The following is a 20,515-nucleotide window of genomic DNA, read 5'->3' on the forward strand; positions in this document are numbered from 1 at the left end:
AAATGTGTTATACAATGTGAATTTAAAGGCAGGTAAATATATTTGGAAAGAAATTAAAAGTTTGATTTTTGCTCTCATGAAAAATTGGATCAACTTTCTGGATCAATTCTTCAAAACTCTTGCAAAAATTAGCAACAAATTGTGTTAACCCATTTTCAACCCTTATTTAAAAAGAGCTGAAGATGGAATTAACACAATTTATTGCTAATTTTTTGATAAGTTACAGAAAGAATGTAACCTCTCAAATAGCAATATATTAAATTAAATTAAAATTAAAATGTTATGTTCTTCAGATTGCAACTACTAAGCTTATGGTCCTGGAAACTCATATAATTTTGAGTCTATTAGGTGACAGTTTATTTAAATGCCAAACAGCTCAGTTTTATCAGCAACTGATGAATTTAACAAAGATAATCTTCAAGGAATCTCTTAATATTGTTAATAAGGTTTTGATTAGACAGTTGGATTCAAAGATGTGTTATTAAACTATGTTCTAATTGTGAATTCATCCATTTGGATGAATTCATGCCTGGATTGTAGCCAAAACAAAAAAACAAAACAAAACCCACATTGTTATGTCTTCTTAAGATATTTCTACACCAGACACTAAAAGCTGGCTTGTTGAAAAATATGCACTCTTAACCTTTGAACTGGGTATTTATCAAAAAACTCAACAATGTGATTTACGTAGTGGAGACTTAATTTGTTTAAAAAGTGAGCTGTATTACTCTCCAAATATTTATTATTGTTTGTTGTATTTTATTTTTGCTCGTTCCATTCTCTACTTTATATGTCTTATTGAAGGGGGGAAGGGTGTTTTTGTTTTTTGTTCTATTGATGCAATACACTTAAAAATATGAATTGAGGGATCTGATTTCCAGTGATTAAGTCGATTACAAATACTAACATCTATATCTATTTAACTATGTTAGAGCTAGTTTAAATCATTCTTTTTAAGATGCATGAAAATTAAACCCAACTGCATTACTGTGCAAATCTTTATTTTGTTTCTTGATCTTATTAGGCCATTTGATTTTATTTCTTATCTAAAGATACCACTGCTAACCCTTCCACATCACATTCTGAATATGCCAAACTCTGTCTTCTTGCTGGGTGCATTGAATGCAGCACTAAGGCCAAGGCCCAAAACAAGTCTTGTATCAGCTGGATCAATGATTCCATCATCCCACAACCTGAAACATATGTCACAAAAACAAACAGTTAGGGGAAAACTGGACTTTTAAAATATTACTATAACCACATTCTGAATTTATAGCAAACATGCAGTTCACTTTTCAATCAAATTTCATCTGTATATAAATGTTTACATAGATTGGTCCAGCTGCATTAAAAAATATATTTTGCTAAATATATGCTCTGCTTCAACTTTATACTTTGTCACTGCAGTCCCAGTAAGTATTGTCTGATTGTTCTTGATTACCATATCAAGAACATTAAAAAGTTATGTAAACCACCCCCCTTCCTGTTACTTCAGCCTAGCTCTTCTGCTTTTATCTTTTTGTCTTTTGCAGTGATATATACTGGAAATGCATCACAATCAATAACTAATTCATATGTTACAGAAAAAATTGAACATTCACTGCCTGTGTTTTCAGACACATGGGATCCTGTAATTGGAACAAGATGTAACGGAATTGAAGGTAGAAAAAGAGTGAATATTTCTTTACTAGTACATTGTTGACATTTAGTACAGTGTCAAACAAATTGTACTTTAGAGCCAAAGCCTGTTTGACAATTAAGGGATATGTGGCATTCACTTTTGACTGAGTTACAGAATCTCTGACAACCAAATTAATAAATTGGGAACATTCCATTTTTTTTGCTTATGGATGACCAAATGACATCTTCAACTTAATGTCTGTAAAGGAGTAGTTTGAAGGTAGCTTGAATTTTGGAGGGTTCAGGATTTTTTGGTTTTGCCTGGATTGTGCAGAGAATTGGATAAAGTTACTGTCAGGTGGACTCATAATATTATTTCAAGTATGAGTATTAACGAGACCTGAATTCTTTTCCAATTAAAATTCAACCTGAGCAACATTTTCTCTACTACGATAAGCCAAGATAGGAAACTTAAATGAAAACTGGAAATATTCTGAAAGCATTATTATCCCAACACAAGTACCTAAATATGTCCAGGCAGTAAGATCAGCAAAAAAAGACATTTTAATGATGCCCATACTTTCAGAGAAGGGGACGCAGTGGCACAGCGGCTTAATGAGGCTGAAAGTTGCCGGCCAGAAATGGTCGACGCTTCAGCGGTTCGAGTCCAGCCTTCGCGTTAAACAGGGTGAGCTCCTGTTTCCTCCCAAGTTCCTGTCAACCCAACAGTTCGAAAACTTACGTGAGTAGATAAATGGGGACTCTCACTCCGGTGGGAGGAAAAATGCTGGCGGCGCCTTGCAAAAAAGGAGTTGGGAGCAGTTGCCGGTAAGCGCGAAAAACCGTGCGCGCCCGAAAAAGGGCGCGAAGCAACAGAAGCCCCGCCTCCTGTGCTCACCAGCTGGGCTCTGCCCTAGGAAGGAGGCTCTGGCAAACCACTTCCGAAAACAGTTGCCTTGAAAACTGCAAGGACTCGTCCAAGCAGTCACTGCAGGGTCAGCAATGACTGAGCGCAGACAAAAAAAAAAATACTTTCAGAGGTCCATTAGTCAGGTAGAGAAGGTCTTCCCTTATGCCAGCTCCAAACTAGAGAACACACCCTCTTAGAAATTAAAGTTCTCCCACTCCCTCCTCCTTTAAAAAAGGTATTGCTATAGCTTTTCAACCAGGGCCTTTTGAACTATTGTAAGGATGGTTTTAATTTTTATGGCTGTACAGGTATTTCAATTGTACCACTTTTAATTTACTATTGTATTTTTATTGTATTATTTAACTACCTTGACAGACCTCCTTGTATGGAAACATAAATAAACTGTAAATACTATCTCATGCTGAGGAAGACTTTTCCTCTTCTTAAACCTGCAAAACCCAATTCTGGTATGGGAAGCTGAGATTTTCTTGACCGCTTGAAAGATTTTTCATTGTAGAATAAAGATTGCTTTCTCCAAGTCACATTAGCTTTCTCTTTGTTTAGTAAGAACTGTCTTCAGTGGTGGGACAGAGCATTAATTATTGAACAACCTATCAAGTCCCATGGTGAGAACATGAATCATATCTCTTCTTGTAAAAAATTCATAACACAACTTCTGCAAAGAAAAGCAACAAAGGCTCAGGAGAAAGCTGCTCATGACATTTGTTACAAGGTAAACTGATTAAACTCCTTTTAGAGCTCTCTAAGCAGATTAATCTAGCTCATTAAAAAGATGTCTGACTAATGACTCCTGATAATTAAGACCTCTGCATATGAAAGTTTCTAGTCTGGAACATTTGATGAGGAAATGCAGGTACAGAGCAAATATCCTGTATACAGAGTGAGATATAATTTATATGGAAATTATTTTTTTCAAAATAAAAAACATAAAAGCAGCTCTTCTGTTTCCACACAGGCACATTTTATAATTCACACTGTAAATAAATAAATATAAAATTACTTGTACAGTGACTTATGCCCATCCTTGTACTTTTTGACTGAGAGGGGTACCTTTTAGTCAGTCTTGACTCCTGGCAACAACGTGGACAAGTCTTCTACAAGATTTTTGGAACTGGTTTGCTATTACCTTTTTCCTAGGGCTGAGAGAGAGTGACTGGCCCAAAGTCACCTAACTGGCTTCAGGCCTAAGAACTCACTCTCTCTGTTTCTAGCTCTACAAAAATGTTCCCAGATTTATATCCACCTAATAGAACTATGGTTCATAAACCATGATTTCACACTGATTTAGTGTTAGGTCTGAACCTGTCCTACTCTTTTGTTGAAAATGGGTCATTCTGAATATAAAATAGGCTTGCTAGTGATGTGCAGCTGTACCATTTGTGAATTTCATTTTTTTTGTCTGTCCAAAATCTTGTCAAGAAAACTGTGGGGACTAGTCCGGGAGTTGCCAGGAGTCAACCCTGACTCAAAGGCACCCCCCCCCAAAAAAAGCATGTAAGTGTTGCATTTAATCTGACACTTATTAACACTATTTAGTAAGTCACAGTGATCTTAGTTATAACTGGAAATTTATCAGCTGTGGTAAACAATTCCACTTTGTTTTAGAAGAAAAGCATAATTCTTAGGCTGTGTAATATTTCACATGAGTTCTTAAAATATATATGGGTTTACTGCTGTTCCTCAATAAAAGCATTTTAAATTATATCATAAATATACATTTTATTTTACTTGTTTTAAGAGAAATGTTAGCTGCCTTGATACCTTATAAAATATACAATGCAGCAAGCAAACTTCTCTCTGGAGAATCATGGAAAACAAATGTGAACTGGAAGAGAGATTATTCAGTTCCCTGAAGTTCATTTTTAATATTTCCTCTGACACACATGGAGGAGGAGAATTACTATTCTTTACCTTCAACTTCTCATCTTTAAAATGGGAGAGTGGATTATTTGTAGCTGTACACAACAACCCGCTTCACATATGAAACTTGCTTTATAGTTAATAATGAGAACTAAAATATCTAAGTACTGCACACACACACACACCCATGTCACTACAGTATTAAAAAGTAGCTAATTCTACCCAAAATTCGCCTGGGAGTTTGCCAGGTTCTCCTGTCCATGTTAGTAGAATCCTTGTTCTTTAGATCCACTAACAGAGTGAGAAACCTCGAGGCTTCCTAGAACAAGTCTACAGGATAGGAATTAAAGCACAGAATTATTGGGGGGGGGGCTGTTTCTTGCATGTGAAAGGAAAACCACATTCAGAAAACATGCGGAACAAACTCCGTACAGCTGCTATTAACAACACTCCATGTACTCCTAGCACAATTTGGAGAGATTTTATCTTTAGAAAGAGAAACAGACAGCTATAAAAAGGAACAAGAGCTGCATGGAACAGTTGACACAGGAATGGGATTAGAAACCCCCTTGCTCTCTCATCTAGGAAATTTCCACCACAGTCAAGAGCTTAGTTCCCAAGGCTCCTCGCTGTGATACTCCACCTTCCCACTGAGCTAGCTAAGGCTTATGGAAGGGCGTGAAAAGGAGCCAACCTCCTGCTCCATCCTTCCCTCATCGCATTTGCTTTTTAGTGGAAGGAAAAACAAATGGGAAAAAAAGCCAGCTATTAAGTAGGAGAGCTGAAAATCTGCCCCTCCGAGCAACTGCATGGGGCAGGGGGAATGTGGCAAAGAGCCCCAGTGCTTTGGCTGCAGGAGGGGGAGAGAGAGGAAATTGCAGGAATCAGCTTAGGCATGGCAGGAATTCCTGCCAATGGACAAGTATGCCCAGCCACAACTCCAGAGGAAGGGCATTTCCTCTGGAGAAGGTCACCCAACAGTCAGTTGGCTCAGCTTCCCAGACCTGTGGCATAGATGTTGCACCAGCATCTATGTTGGACTGGTGCAACATAGACAGGCCAACTATTTCTTTAAGTGTAAATTCTCAACCGCCAGCGAGTGTATGGTTGTGCACTGTCCTCCTCTCCCTCCTGATCATTTAGTTACAGCAGCGTTTCTCAACCTTGGCAACTTTAAGATGTGTGGACTTCAACTCCCAGAATTCCCCAGCCAGCATGTTTGAAGTCCAAACATCTTAAAGTTGCCAAGGTTGAGAAACACTGAGTTACAGGATCAATCTTAACCAAAGTTCCACTAATGGACAGGGCAAATATTGTCTCCTCAGCTTTTTCGACATTCAGAAAACTTACACTAGCTGACTGGCTGTCTGCCTTTCTTTTCCAGCCTCCTGAAAAATTAACCTTTAGCTGTAGCACATATAAAAACAAGATGTCACCATCATCTGTACGCACCGTGCACTGGAATAGTAAGGGCTCCCTTCTTCATCAAACCTCTGAATTATTGGCGCCTTCAGAGCTTTTTCTTCCTCTTCAGAAAACTGCAAAAGATAATGAACTGGCATAGAAAATCTGGCAATTTCCATCTGCACGAGCATTGGACGTCCAGTTCTAAGAGATATTAAATGTCTAACCAGTAACCCTGGGTACATTTGGAATTCTGCTTAGTTCAATGGGATTTCCTATTAAATGTGCCCTGAACTGCACTAACGTTAGTGCCATTTCTCTTACAGAAATTGGTATCGTTTAAAAAAAAATAGTTAACAGTTTGAGAAAGATTTTTAAAATGCAATAGCCTGAAAAACTACTTTCCTTGCTCCTCTTGGATATAAAAATGCCAATGAGATGTCAAAATATCTCTTTGGTTAGGTTCCCCGTAACACTAACATTAATTCTAACAAGCCAAATTTGCTTATAGTGCTAAGCTTACAAAGCACTTACAGGTAGAACAATTTGACAGTAGGTCACTAACTAGTTTGAATAATTTGGGCTCCATCATATCCATGTATTAAGGTAACTGTAAATAGAAGCTGTAGTTTATAAGTACCCCATTTCAGTACAGCTTCAGCTGAGATCATTCGAAATGATCAATGAATCAGGTATGGAAGAGCAACTTTATTACAAGAAAATATAGGCAAGTGATGGTACCAAGTACAGCATTATGACCATTCTCTTCTAAAGTGTTTCTGAATATTAAAAGTAGTGGACATTACCTGCTTCCCTTCCCTTGCTTTTTGGTCCCTGGCCACTGTAGCTAAAACAGTGGCAGCTTGTTCTCCTCCCATCACAGAGATCCGAGCATTTGGCCATATAAAAAGAAATCTTGGACTGAAAAATACAAATGTTGATATAATGGGGAACAAAAATCTCTTCAGCTGTTTTCAAATTAATTGCTTCACTTTCTGTGATTGATGGGGCAGACGGGGAAGGAATGTAATTTGCATAATATGAAAGCTACTATATAGTAGACAAAACATATTTTAGCTTTTGTTCCATGATATGGAACACCCTATATGTATCTCACTAAACTGGAACCACTGAAGGATTTATTCAGTGAGATCTATAGCCTATGCAGCCAGTTGCACCGTCCTGTGGCCTCCTTGAATTAAATCATTCATCCACATACGTACTTTAAATCATACAATAAAGCAATAGTCTCTTCTAGATTCGTAACAATATTTTCAAATATTAAAATTTAATATTAAATATTAATTAATAATTTAAAATATTAAATTACATATTTAAAAAATAGACTCATGCCCAATATCCATACTACTACGTCTGAAGTGCATGCTTACCTATATGCTCTTCCACACATCCCATAATTTCCAGCACCATAAGAGCCTCCAATAATAACTGTTATTTTAGGCACACTGGCACATGCTACAGCAGTAACCATTTTGGCTCCATCTTTTGCTATGCCGCCAGCTTCATAATCCTTACCAACCATGAAGCCTAATTGGAGGAATAAGACCATTATCAAGTAAAGTTGCAAATAGCTTGTTTCATCATTAGAAAAACAAAGCAAAAGAGACAATAAAACTTCATTTTATTTATTACTTTAATTGATTCAACTAACATGTTTGATGCTTTGTAGCCTTTTAGCTGATATTGTTAAGGGAATTACTCTACTATTGCTAAATGATAAGCGTCTAAGTAAATTGTAGGACGTTAGACAGAAATTCAATTAGAGTGTAAACCTAGTTGGCAAAACACTTTATAAATGAATAATAACTAAATACAGCAACAATAATCCAATTAGTATCCATTTGACAACATTCCCAAAACTCAAATAAGGTTGTTAAAAATAATGAGCAGGAACTGATCTATTACTACTACACACTTATTTGCCAGTGGAGATTTAATTATTGGCTCAAATATTTATTGTCCCTGAAATTCAGCTTCACAGACCATCATAGTGATTTACTCACCTGTGATATTTTGCAAAAATATAATGGGGATATTTCTCTGACAACAAAGCTGAATAAAATGTGTGCCCTGTAAAGATAGGAAGAAATTGATAGTTGGCCTATTGAGAAATAATTGTTAAATAATACTATTCTATCTGCTGCTAAAGTAACTGGTATGCTCCTAAACCAGTGTTTCTAAAACCATAATGCTTATTTTTTAAAAAATGGGGACAAAGTATTGCATTTTTGAAATGTACTCTCTATACTTGCCAACAGATAAGTATATATGTATGTATGTATAAATAAACAAATAAATAAATAAAAGCCATGATCTTGAATCTGAATCTATGTTACTCATTTTTCCCAAGTGTAATAATTTCTCTAAATGGCTTTATCCCCCAAACTATGAAATCATATTTAAAACAAAACTTTTCCTATATAATGTTGACTTACTTTCTTATAAAGCTGACCTATGAAGCAATTACTCATTCCCTAATAACTGCTAAAATAGATTGTAGCAGGTTTTAACACACGATGATGTGATAAAATGGCAGGTGATAGTAACTGAGGTAACAGTTTGCTACTGTACTTAGCCCTAGAAATAGTAACAATGTTATAAGAAGTACCAAAAAAGATTACCGAATTATCGCAGCAAAGATCTTGAAAAAAGCTTAATAACAAACTACAACTGCTAAACATCTGTAGAAATTCAAAGCACACAATTTACATTATCTAGTTGCAACTTTCAAAATTAAGCCCCATATTAGAATCCCACATATTGCAACTTAGATTGGATGGGAAGAGAATATAACAAACAGAAAGAGCTTAATTGTTCAGCCTTTAGGCTACATCCTATCTCTAAAAAATGAAAACATTTTCAACTTCTTCAACTGTGCTGGTGTTATTTATTAACAGCAGAGACAAATCTGCTAAAAATACTTATCATCAGTCTTCCATGGGGAAGTGCAACCCTATCAAAGGCTAAAGATGGAATATCTTCCAAACCGGAAGGGCCAAACAAACAGAGCAACTTGATCTTGTCAAGATTGAGTCTGTTGTGTCCCATCCAGACTGGCACAGCCTCTAGACACTGGAGAGGACTTCAATAGCATCACTTGGTTGGTCCAGGGCCAAGATGTACATTTGGGCATCAATAACATATTGATAATACCCAATTCAAAACCAATGATGACCACCCAGCAATGTAATGTAGATGTTAAACAAGAAGGAAGAGAGAGTACCCTGTGGTACTCCACAAATGAGGGGCTGCAGGTGAGATCTCCATCTAGGCCATCAGATGCCCAGGGCTGGCCAATCTAACCAGCAAATCTAACATCCACTGCAAAGTGGGGTGACACCAGCAAGCCAAAGAGCAATCAGAGAGTGATCCAACCATGGCAATGGGCTGATGACAATGTCCTCCAAAGCCAGCTTGTGTTGCAACTGCCCTGAGACAAAAACCAGATCTCAAGAGGGAGTTTTAGTAAGCACCAGGCCCATGATGACTTGGGACAGATCTATGGTTGCCACAAGTTCCTGAGACACCCCAGACCTAATGTCACCAGGCAAAAAATTGAAATCCCTGAGAAACAAATAAATTCATGGTCACTATTGCAAGCAATAGAATCCAGCAGCTCACACAGGGAAGGTGCTGGGCAGGGAGGAGAGTACAGCAGCAGCAAATCCAACTTCAACTAGAGAGACTCATATGCATTTATCTTCAGAGCAAAGCCTATAAAGCCCTCAGTGACTTGTGGATGATAACTGCCACCCCACCTCTCCCCTCCAGTCTCAGCTGGTGCTAAGCATGAAACTCAGGTGGTCACATATGCAAGAGGGGAACTACCCCCTCTAGGCCAAACCAGATCTTGATAACACAAGTAGATTTAATGCAGAACAATCTGGCATTCAACACCAACACCTGGTAACCTGGCCTTGAGGGCAGATGCCATCCCCAAAATTGGTCTGCCCCCAGGATCCCCCCATATCTTCTCCTGTCCATCATGGTTCCAACATTCCTGCCAGCTCTCTCTCCTCCCCTCAGATCCTTCCCACCTCTTGCTCCTTTCTTTCAGGCCAAGGTATCTATTCACCAACTCACAAACTACACACCCAATCATCCACCTACCAGAATACCACAATCACTCCCCTAAATACCACACACCCAGCCCTCACAACAGTACCTCCCCGTTTCCTGCAGGCCACAGCTGCTCCTGGCACTCAGCAGCCATGGCTGTGTGTGTACATGTGTCAAAGTGCTGTGATAGCCACCTAGCAGCACTGTCAAACCTCAGCCCTTCTTCCACCTAATAGAGGAACAGAATGTAAATGGTTGGGTAATCAAGATGCCAGTCCCTGAGACTGAAAGAGGGGTCAATGTTCAGAGAAGAGCTCCACAGGGCTCCCAGTGGGCAACATAGATCAGGTCCAAAAGCACCTCCCAACTTTGCACCATCTGCCCTACTCCAAGTCCTCTTCATAGCACCGCCCCAAACCTCTCTGCTCTGGGCTAAAGCACTGCAGGAAACCAAGGCACCCGTAACAGAGTCAGGCAAAGGAGAGATTGTCTACCGAAATAGCTTGCTTTTTTCTCCCACCCAGAGAGACCGGAAGAAAGAGATTTCAAGAGAGCAAGCCACTCTTCTACACACTGAAAGCAATGTGATCGTGCTGGCAGTGGGAAAGGGTTAGGCAAAGGACAGACTGCCTACAGAAATCGCTTGCTTCCCCCTCCCCCCAGAACAATTGGAGAGGAAGAGATTTCAAGAGAGTACTGTAAGCTGCATAGGGTGCCTGCAGCTCCCAGCCCCAGGCTGCCGTGCAATCGCATCGCTTTTGATGTGTAGAAGACCAAATTCTGCAAGGGGGGGCGGGGGGGAATGAAAAAAAAACACAGGTCAGGCACAGGACAACATATACTGACTGTAATGGCAATCACGTGACTGAGGGATGCTGCAAAGGTCGCAAATGGTTGTAATTTGGCCGTAAAGTTATTTTTTCAGCACCAGAACTTCAAACGGTCGCTGAACGAGTGGTCAGTAAGCAAGGGCTACCTGTAGTCCTTAGACTAATTAATCACGAGCTAAATCACAACAAAATAATAAATCGGCAGCAGCAAGAATCAGTAGACAAAATTGCAGCATTAACAACATTCACAACTTTTGAATCAATTAAGTGTAGAAAGTGTGAAAATATACTTTGCACATTTGTTAATGTTTTTACTACAATCCTCTTTAGAGAGAGATGTCCAGAAGCCAGCTGCCAGATCTCAGAAGCCCCCTCTCCCAGCTATGAACTCTCTCACACTGGAGATGGTGCAGATTCCTGGAGAAAAGCCTCCACAGATGTGCTTATCTAATATTAATTAACCACTATGGATTCTAGCCTATGGTGTGCATTTTGATTCTCAGCTATGAAACTGGGAAGAGCTTCAATAAGAGATGTTTACACTTGCCTTCTTTGCTGATTCTGAAAAAAGAACACCATTGTTTCCAATTATTCCAACTGGATAACCAAATATCCGAGCAAATCCTGAAAAAAAAGAGCAAAAAATCATAAGAACACTGTATACTTATCAACTGTTTACGAAAGGCTTTAAGCCTAAGAGTTCCCAGTCCTTAGTGAAAAAAAATGTAGCATAAAAGTAAACAGTTTTTGGATTGCAGCCATAATAGTATTTATCACAGCAATACCCACAGCAGTTGTTTTTGCTGTGACAAACTAAAACTATTGTGACAATTTAAAGACTAGCAAATTTACTATATGATGAAACTGACGTTAATTCAGAAGCCTACTGATTTTAGAATAATACCAACTTTGACTCTCAGTTGAGTTGTGCTCCCTCCAGAGAGAGCAGACCTGGAGCCTCAGGGTATTCCTGAAATCACAGCTCTTCCTAGAAGAGGTGAAAGCTGTGGCCAGAAAGGCCATTGCCCAGCTTCAATTGTGGCTTTACTTGGAACAGGATGCATAGGGTCAGTAACTCCTGCCCTTGTCATCTTGCATCTGGATTACTGGAGCTCTTTACAGCTGACCTTGAGGATAACCCAGAAACTGCAGTTGGTCGAAAATGCAGTGCCAGTCAATATCAGTGCTATCACATTATACAGTACCTCTTTGAGAGTTGCACTGGTTACCAGTATGTTTCCAAGGGCAATTCAAGACTTTGTTTGCTACTTATGTGGCTTGGGGCCTCAATCTCTGAGAGACTACCTTTCCTAAGTAGATTCTATCCACCCAATTGGATAATACAGGAGTACCGGCTGAAGGTCTTTTCCCAAGGTGCAGTTATGATGGGGGCTCCTCTCCTTTGGAAGAGATGGCTCTCAGAAAACTTTTAAAACCTTATTCCAGAAAACCTTTGAGGACTGATCAGTGTGAAATCACTGGCACCAAACCATTTATTGTTAATATGTACTATGGTAAATTACATATTTAACTGTAATGTTTTTATTACCTAGAGGTCATTGCCTAGAGTTCTTGTATTGAAGTGATAAATCCATTACTGTATTAATTAATAAATTTTTCACAGAATCACATACTACAAAATTTGTTTTAAAAATTGAAACAATCATGTTCAATCAAAGCATGAAGCTGTAGCATAATTTTAATCATTTAAAAATAATACCTGTAACTAATGTATCCCCGTATAAGGCCTTAAATTCATCAAATTTGCTTCCGTCAACAATTCTAGCAATGACCTTAAGTAGAAAGACAAAGGAGATATATTTATTATTAGCAATTCACTTTTGCTGTATTAAATATCAACCTAATATGTAAAATACGATGTTTTTCATAGCATCTTAAATTGTACTCATGTTCCAAAAAGTACATATTTCAAGTCCAATCTACTGGCTCAAGTAACATGGTCTGGATAATGAGGTTCATACTGGAAACGAAACAAGCCACCTTCCCAAAGTACAAACTGGCCCATAATTACTCATGTCACCAACCTCTCATTTCTGTGTTATTATAAAATGAAGAAAAGAAAAATATATCTTACAACAATCTGTAGGGAATGTCAATTTTTATGTTCAGAGCTGCTCAACTAAGAAACAATTCAGCTTAGCAATAAGAGTACATGATTGCATATGGCCAGATCACACGGCCAGGTTTTCTCCCAAGTGTCTGCAGCTACAGAATTACAGAAGACTCCATTCATAGTTTGTTTAATGTACTGTGCAAATAAATGAGCCTGCTTTGAATCATGTGATTCACATGTCACACTAACAAATCAAAGTGGAGCCATTTGTAATTGCGCAGGTCAAGGACAGTAAGGAATTTGAATGCATATGGTGCTCATTTGCTACCAAGCCATATGTTGTCTTAATCTGTAGTCTGAAATGGCTCTTTCTGTGTGAACTTCTACTGATTGTGATTAAGAAATGAATGAGTTCAGTATGACTTATTACTGCTGACAAAATAGGTGAAATATAGCACCCAAGCATTATGTACAACATGTAAAGCCCAACATGAGATAACTGAGGACTCAATCTTGGGTTAGTGAATTAGTGAAACTGGCTGTATGATTTTGATTTATCTACTGTTATTGTACATGTACTGTCCTTGTTCTTTTGTCTGTCCTATGTTTAATACTGCTGGCTTAGAATGGTTTTCACATTTCAGCTGCAAAGATTTATTGATTTATTTATTGAAACTACATTGAAATGATATAGATTAAATTCATATGACTTATGTGTTTGTAATTAAACATGGATTTTTACAACCATGTTTAATTACAAACATATAAGTCATATGAATTGATGATTTGCATCTTGTACAAGAGGAAAATCTCTTGTACCCTCTTGAAGAAGTAGGACAATTAAAATATTATAGAAACAGTAATGGTAATTTAGTCCTGCTCTTCTTAATTATGTTTTTTAAAAAGAGACCAACATTTTATTTTTTATTACTTATCTAGTTGCTTTAAAGATAAGAACATTAGAATGCTGAAGTGACTGCTAAAGTATCTTCTAAAAATGGCCAATGTAAATATTTTTCAGGAAAATTATGACTGCAATAAAAAGCCAAATATTGGTGTTGATCTGCCAACTGATTTACTTCTCATCATTTTGAGCAAAGCATTCTTGATTGTTCTAATGGAGTATATCCCCCTTAAATTAGAGCCCAGTGTAACCCAAAAGCATTACTCAAAACATATGTCCTTGGAAGCAAAGACTACATTAATAATCTGGAGTTGCTTACTACCCCCAGATACAGCAATATTCCTAGCTCACATTTACAATCAATGAGTAAGTATTAAATCTGTGCACCTAAAGACCTTGGATCACTCTGTCAAGTTTGTTCTGTGACCATGAGCAGCAGCTTGTTTAATTTGGTCTTTGGGAGATTGAAGCTGAAATGTGTATCTAATCGCATTACCTGCCACTTCAAGACTTGATTAACTGTGTCAACAGATTTGACAAGAATTGGTAGTAAACAGTTGTGAACATAGCCTCTTGAAAAAGCCCATGAGCAGCAGAGGCCTGTTAAAGATAGATGGAACACATATGGCAGCACTTCTGTTCTCAATCCTACTCAGTTTTATTCCTAAATGCAAGGACTGAGCTAGAAATACAATAACAGGAAAAGTTAGATGCAGCATTTAGCTACTTACACAGACATAAATAGAATTCCATTTTCCACTAATCCAAATTCCATAATTTTGTTGGATTGTTTTTGGTTCAGTAAATACAACAGGTTTGTTTTAAGCCAGTAAACCCAGTCTGAAAATGAGGTTTGTTGGCTTACTGATGGTGGTTTAGATTATACATAAACAAACCAATGTTTGTTTCCTGGCTAATCCCTGGTTTGATTTTCTGCCCTACCCAAGTCTTCTCAGACCAAGACATAAATGTTTAAGGCAAAAGAACCAATTAAAAGGAGAATTAAAAAATAGGAATTGCTAAAAGACCTGAATACTTTGCTCATCTGCAAGTGTGATTCTGGCTTTGTTTCATAAACCATACTTAAAACAAACAGTGTTATAACATGATGTGTGAACTCAGGCTGTAACATTCTCAAAGTAATCAAAATAAAGAATAAAGCAGATTTCCATAATTCACATGATTTTCTTGAGATTAGCCTCCTAGACCAAGAACATTAAGCTGTCCTACGTGTATCTTGTATGCAACCATATGTGCAAGCATCTGGGTAGACACAATTTTTTAAAATCATTCTTAGGGATGTTTACCTCTTTGACATCAAAATTTCTTTTAAGCTCCTCTCCAACTATACCATACAGTTCATCCTGAGGAAACAAAGGTTCTTCTGAGAGTTCTACTGTTACCTGAAAAGAAGAAGAAGAAGAAGAAGAAGAAGAAGAAGAAGAAGAAGAAGAAGAAGAAGAAGAAGAAGAAGAAGAAGAAGAAGAAGAAGAAGAAGAAGAAGAAGAAGAAGAAGAAGAAGAAGAAGAAGAAGAAGAAGAAGGAGGAGGAGGAGGAGGAGGAGGAGGAGGAGGAGGAGGAGGAGGAGGAGGAGGAGGAGGAGGAGGAGGAGGAGGAGGAGGAGGAGGAGGAGGAGGAGGAGGAGGAGGAGGAGGAGGAGGAGAAGAAGAAGGAGAAGAAGAAGAAGAAGAAGAAGAAGAAGAAGAAGAAGAAGAAGAAGAAGAAGAAGAAGAAGAAGAAGAAGAAGAAGAAGAAGAAGAAGAAGAAGAAGAAGAAGAAGGAGGAGAAGAATTACAAGAGAATTAAAGCATTCATCTGTTTTTCACATTGACTACCAGTTCTCCTTTTCTGCAAACCCACCCTAAAAATGTTGGCAAGTGAACCACAACTTATTCAGTATGAAATTTAAATTCTCTTTAAATTTTCGATTATTGTTCTCCAGACACCTTCAATATTCATATACTTAAATCAACTCTATGATTCAATCAGACCTACAACTGAACCCAGATTAGAGAACTAAAAATGGGGTTCTTGATTATATGTGTATTCTCTCTATCCCACCAATTTCATCATTACCCACAACTCAGAATACATGAGTTCACAACAATCATACCTATCAGCAAACAAGAGTGGGAGGGGGGATAGTGTTTGAAACAAGAGGGACAAGGAAGTTAGTGGATATTGTAGGGGTTAGCAATCTTTTCAGGCACATATTTTCATCACACAAGTCACATAATAATTAGAAAAAATGAAAATAATTTTTTAAAAAACCTCACAATTAAATATTTTAAAAATGAGCCAAAATCTCACCAGGTCTTATGTACATATCTCAGGATCTCAAGACTGCATCTATGGTTAATTTTTTTTAAAAATGTTATCTATTTATTAAAAAAAAAAAAAATCAGAGGCCAGAATCCAGTATCTACAGACACCAAGGCTCTAAGTTCCGGACTCGTGTTGGATACTACCTGGTTTATAAGCTAAGCTTGGTTACTGATTTGAATACGAAATCATCTAAAATCCAGTCAGAGCTACTTGGATGTAAACATTACACTAAGAGTAAAATAAGTGCAGTTTCTAGACTATATGCATCCTTCAGGAATATTGGGGTGGCCTACAATGCCTCTTCCCACACATCGCTTAAAGGTCTTCCCATTAAACCAATGTGCCATGTTGCCTCTACAGGTAGTCCTCACTTACTAATCGCAATTGAGACCAGCAACTCTGTTGCTAAGCGATGCAATCGTAAAGTGAAACATCACATAACTGCACCCGACTTAACAGTTCCAGCTGCAGTTGTTAAGCAAATCACCCATGGTCGTTAAGGGCAATGTCACGCGACCATAGCTTGTAACTTCCTGCCAGCTTCCCCGTTGACTTTGCTTGTCAGAAACCAGCTGTGAAGGTCACAAATAGCAATCATGTGACCATGGATGTTGTGACAGCCGTAAGTTCAAGGACCAGTCATAAATCTCCTTTTCCAGCGCTGTAGTAAATTCAAATAGTTGCTGAATGAACAATAAGTAAGCGAGGTCTATCTGTGCTGTACTTCCCTTCACTTTCCACATTTCCATTTGCTACTGCCACCTCTGCCTCCACATCCCTACTAACCTTTTCTACATGCTTCCTATCTGCCAGTGCAGTGTTTCTCTCTGACTCCCAGTCACCATGTGAATTCTATCAACACTAGCCTTGCATAATGTAAAGATATGTTACTCTTCAGATCCCAACTCAAAAAGATCCTTTGGTTTGGGTGCGCAACCAACTCCTGCACCTGACATCTTTTCCTGGCTTACACAGTAGCTGTAATGGTATGTGGGAATGGCCTTGGGAGACAGGGCAAAGAGATGCAGCCAAGGGAACTGTCAGATCAATTAATTAGCACATCTGGTCGTGTTTCCTGTCTGGTCTACCTCATAGGGATGACGGCAGCCCACAATTACACAATCCCCCAAAATATGCATCTGAGTTAAGAAGTCTCTGCCAGCATGTAATACGATTTTGGGTTTGGGTGAGGGCTCAGTGTCAGCGCCTCCTTAACTCAAACCCGTAATTTCTTGGGATCACAGGGGCATCATGCAAGCCCTGGAAAAGATAGAGCTTCTTTAAGGAGAAACTAATTAACATATCTCAAAGTGCAGCACATCCCTAATATAATGGCACTATATTATTGGCACACCTGGAAACAGAAGTGGATAATTCAAAGGCTAGAGGGGAAGAAGAGCAGAAGACAGTACATGGGGGTCTGCGATGCTCTTTTAACCACTCTTAAGAAATCAGCTGAATCAAGCTAGAAGCGAGACAACCTTAAATGCATACTTTTCCTCTGCGCTATCCCAGTAAACATATAATGTGGCATAGCATTTTTGTATATTACTTTATGTTCTGATACATTCTTATTAAAGAAAAATACACACTCACATCAATTTTCTTCTTGTAATTCAAACTTCTCACCACTTTTCTAGCCAAGTGGAGTGCATGATTATCATCCAAAGCATAGTGATCAGTTACACCAGATTTTCTGCAGATTTAAAATACAAAACTATAGTATGTGAACAAGAAAAACACGCTTTTCCTTATCCTGAGGGATTACCACCTTGACACAGCTCCAATAACCCTGAGAGTGATGCTGATGGGAGTGTAAATTCATGGAAGGGTTACTCTTGCTGGTAAAGTCAAACGAGGAGAGGTGAAGCTAAGGAAATCCACAAGGGTGAAAACAGGAAGTCAAACCCCTCAGGAGAAGGAACTCTAAAATCAAACCCATTACCAAGCAATGGCGAACAACTTCTGTACTGCTGCCAGTAAAAATGTATGGACGTGGCTCAAACATTGAGATAAGCTCGGAGACTAGATGGTGAGATCCCCAAATCCTCTAGCTATCAGGAAAAAATGCTAAACTTTCACAGGTGTGGAGTGTGGAGGCGATGACCAGTCTCTGCAGCCAGACCAAAACTGCAAGGAAGTCTGGATACTAACGGTGGAGTAATAAAGGCAAACTTCCTCGTTTTATAATGTCTCATAGAAGTGGAACATGTAAGCAGTGAGAAGCATGAACCAAGGAAAACCTGAAATCATCAAAGTGAAATTAAATGAGATGTTTTAGAAGTAAGTGAACTTAGATGGGTTCAAATGGGCCACTTTAAATCAGATGATTATTATCCAGTGTATGAGACTATTAGCAGAGAATGGCAATAATAGGTTTAAAAGGACACTGTTAAGTATTTGCTTGGTTATAGCCCCATAAATAACAATATCATACTCCTTAGAATGAGTGAATATCCAATAAGATAAATATTATACTAGTGTACACCTCTGTTACTGACACAGTGGTAGAGAAATTCTATGGCAACCTACAAGAAATAATAAATGCAATTTCTAGAAAGAACAAATATTACTAATGAAAGATTGAATTAAATGTTTGGGGAAGCAGAGTAAACTGAAATTAGAAGATTTAGGTTGAGGAAATGCAATGATAAAGGTAATAGGTTAATCAATTTCATTGCAAACATCTGCTCCAAGCAACATAGATGCAGACTCTACACTTGAGCATCACTGAATAGACAGCATAGGAATAAAATCAACATTATAATAGGAAATAGAAAATGGTAAAGTATAATCCGTTTATACAGGATACTTCCAGTGCAGATATGGTGCTGAATTTATGGGTTTACTTGAATCAAATATACTTTAACGTAGAAAATTAAAGAGATAAGTGTGCCAGCAAGATTTGATTGAGGGAACATTGTGGTCACTTTAAGGCACGGTTCGTCAACCTTGGCGATTTGAAGATTTGTGGACTTCAACTCCCAGAATTCCCCAGCCAGCATTAAGGGTGGTGGGCATGCCAGAACACCTAATTATTCTTTTGAGAAACATTTACACTGAATAAGTTACTATAAGAATTAAATTTACAGAAACAGTGATACAAAATAGAGGAATGAGGGAAAGAAAATTGCATACTGTCACAATTTCTGTTTAATTTGTAGAGCAAATATACCATGAGAATGGCAGGATTAGAAGAGATACAAATAGAAGACAAAATCAGAGGCTGAAACACTAATAAATTTGAAATATGCAGACGATACCACTTTGTTAGCTGACAGTAAAGAAGATTTAGAATATTTCATTAGGAAATTAAAAAGAGAAAAATCCATATTAATTTCAAATATTAAGAAGACACAGATAATGTCAACCAGCATGCTTATAGAATTAACTGTGGATGCTGAAGTGAGAGTAGTATACAGTTTTGTTTTTTATGGTTCAAGAACAGATAAAGATGAACCGACTATTAGAGAAGTAAAGACAAGATTAAATTTAGGGATAAATTTAACGACCCCAATGACTTTGCTTGCAGGAAACTGGCAGGGAATGTTGGAATGTTGGAAATTGCGATCATATGACCACAGGGATGCTGCAATGGCCAGAACTCCGAGGACTGGTCGTAAGTCCCCCTCATTCAGCACTGTTGAAACTTTGAACAGTCTCTGAACAAGTGGTTGTAACCCAAGGACTACCTGTATTTCATCATAAGAGTGGTAGCAAAAGATTCCACCACCATTTAGAACAGGATAACACCTAGCATAATGAAAAATTACTACAATCCAATCTATTGGTGGAAGGAAGAGCTTATTTTACCTGCAGTGAAGATCAGCACCTCCAAGATCCTCTGCTGATACCTGTTCCCCAGTTGCTGCTTTAACCTAAAAATGAAAACTAAAGCTGAGCACTTCCAAATATACTTGATGGTTGTGTTGGACATGCACTCTTTTTTAAACCTAAGAAGAAAACAAAAAGACCAGAACACATTCTCTCCAGCAGCTAACACCCAGATAAGCAGGGATTAATACCAGACAATCAATCAAACAGAAAAAATACCCTAACCAAGAATCTACCAATGAGGAAACCACACCCCCACCAACACTATTGTATATAAACAGGGAGCAAACCCCACACTCACCAGCACTGATGATGTTACCTAGTTGGGTAATGAAATGTCTGCAAGCAAGCAACCCAGCTCAGAGAGCACCAAGGACTCCACAGTTCAATCCTGAGCTACACATATTCTTCTACTGGTATCTATCTAGCTATCTAGCTATCTAAGAATATCACCTTGAGTTCCCAGAGGAAAAGAGAATATAAATGCAATTATTGTTATTAACTGCTTGTCCTTATTTTCCATTATGGTTCAAGTTGACAGCCTCCCCACATGAAAAAGCCCTTGATTCTGAAAAAATGCTCACAATTAATCAGTAAGCTCTGGTTCTTTTCCATTTTTCTAAAGTGACATAATTAGTGCCTAAAATTCAACA

General features: G+C 38.1%; 1 protein-coding gene across 2 annotated transcripts in view; it reads right to left on the reverse strand.

Moving 5' to 3' along the window:
• Window positions 1–984: 984 nt before the first annotated feature.
• MCCC2 (methylcrotonyl-CoA carboxylase subunit 2) overlaps window positions 985–20,515 on the reverse strand; it is a 39,777-nt gene continuing 20,246 nt past the window's right edge. For both annotated transcript variants that reach the window (XM_088130464.1, XM_025177766.2), the window contains 10 exons: window positions 19,842–19,906; window positions 17,625–17,724; window positions 15,011–15,106; window positions 12,446–12,518; window positions 11,273–11,349; window positions 7,840–7,906; window positions 7,207–7,363; window positions 6,622–6,736; window positions 5,864–5,949; window positions 985–1,193 (listed from right to left, as the gene is read on the reverse strand). In XM_088130464.1, coding sequence (XP_087986590.1) covers window positions 1,076–1,193; window positions 5,864–5,949; window positions 6,622–6,736; window positions 7,207–7,363; window positions 7,840–7,906; window positions 11,273–11,349; window positions 12,446–12,518; window positions 15,011–15,106; window positions 17,625–17,724; window positions 19,842–19,906 — 954 coding nt within the window. In that variant the 3' untranslated portion in view covers window positions 985–1,075. The remainder of the gene's footprint in view (window positions 1,194–5,863; window positions 5,950–6,621; window positions 6,737–7,206; window positions 7,364–7,839; window positions 7,907–11,272; window positions 11,350–12,445; window positions 12,519–15,010; window positions 15,107–17,624; window positions 17,725–19,841; window positions 19,907–20,515) is intronic.

Source organism: Python bivittatus, unplaced genomic scaffold (assembly GCF_059951505.1).
Source record: "Python bivittatus isolate LINGU-HERP-01145 unplaced genomic scaffold, Pbiv_v1 ctg000850_np1212, whole genome shotgun sequence".
Lineage (NCBI taxonomy): Eukaryota > Metazoa > Chordata > Lepidosauria > Squamata > Pythonidae > Python > Python bivittatus.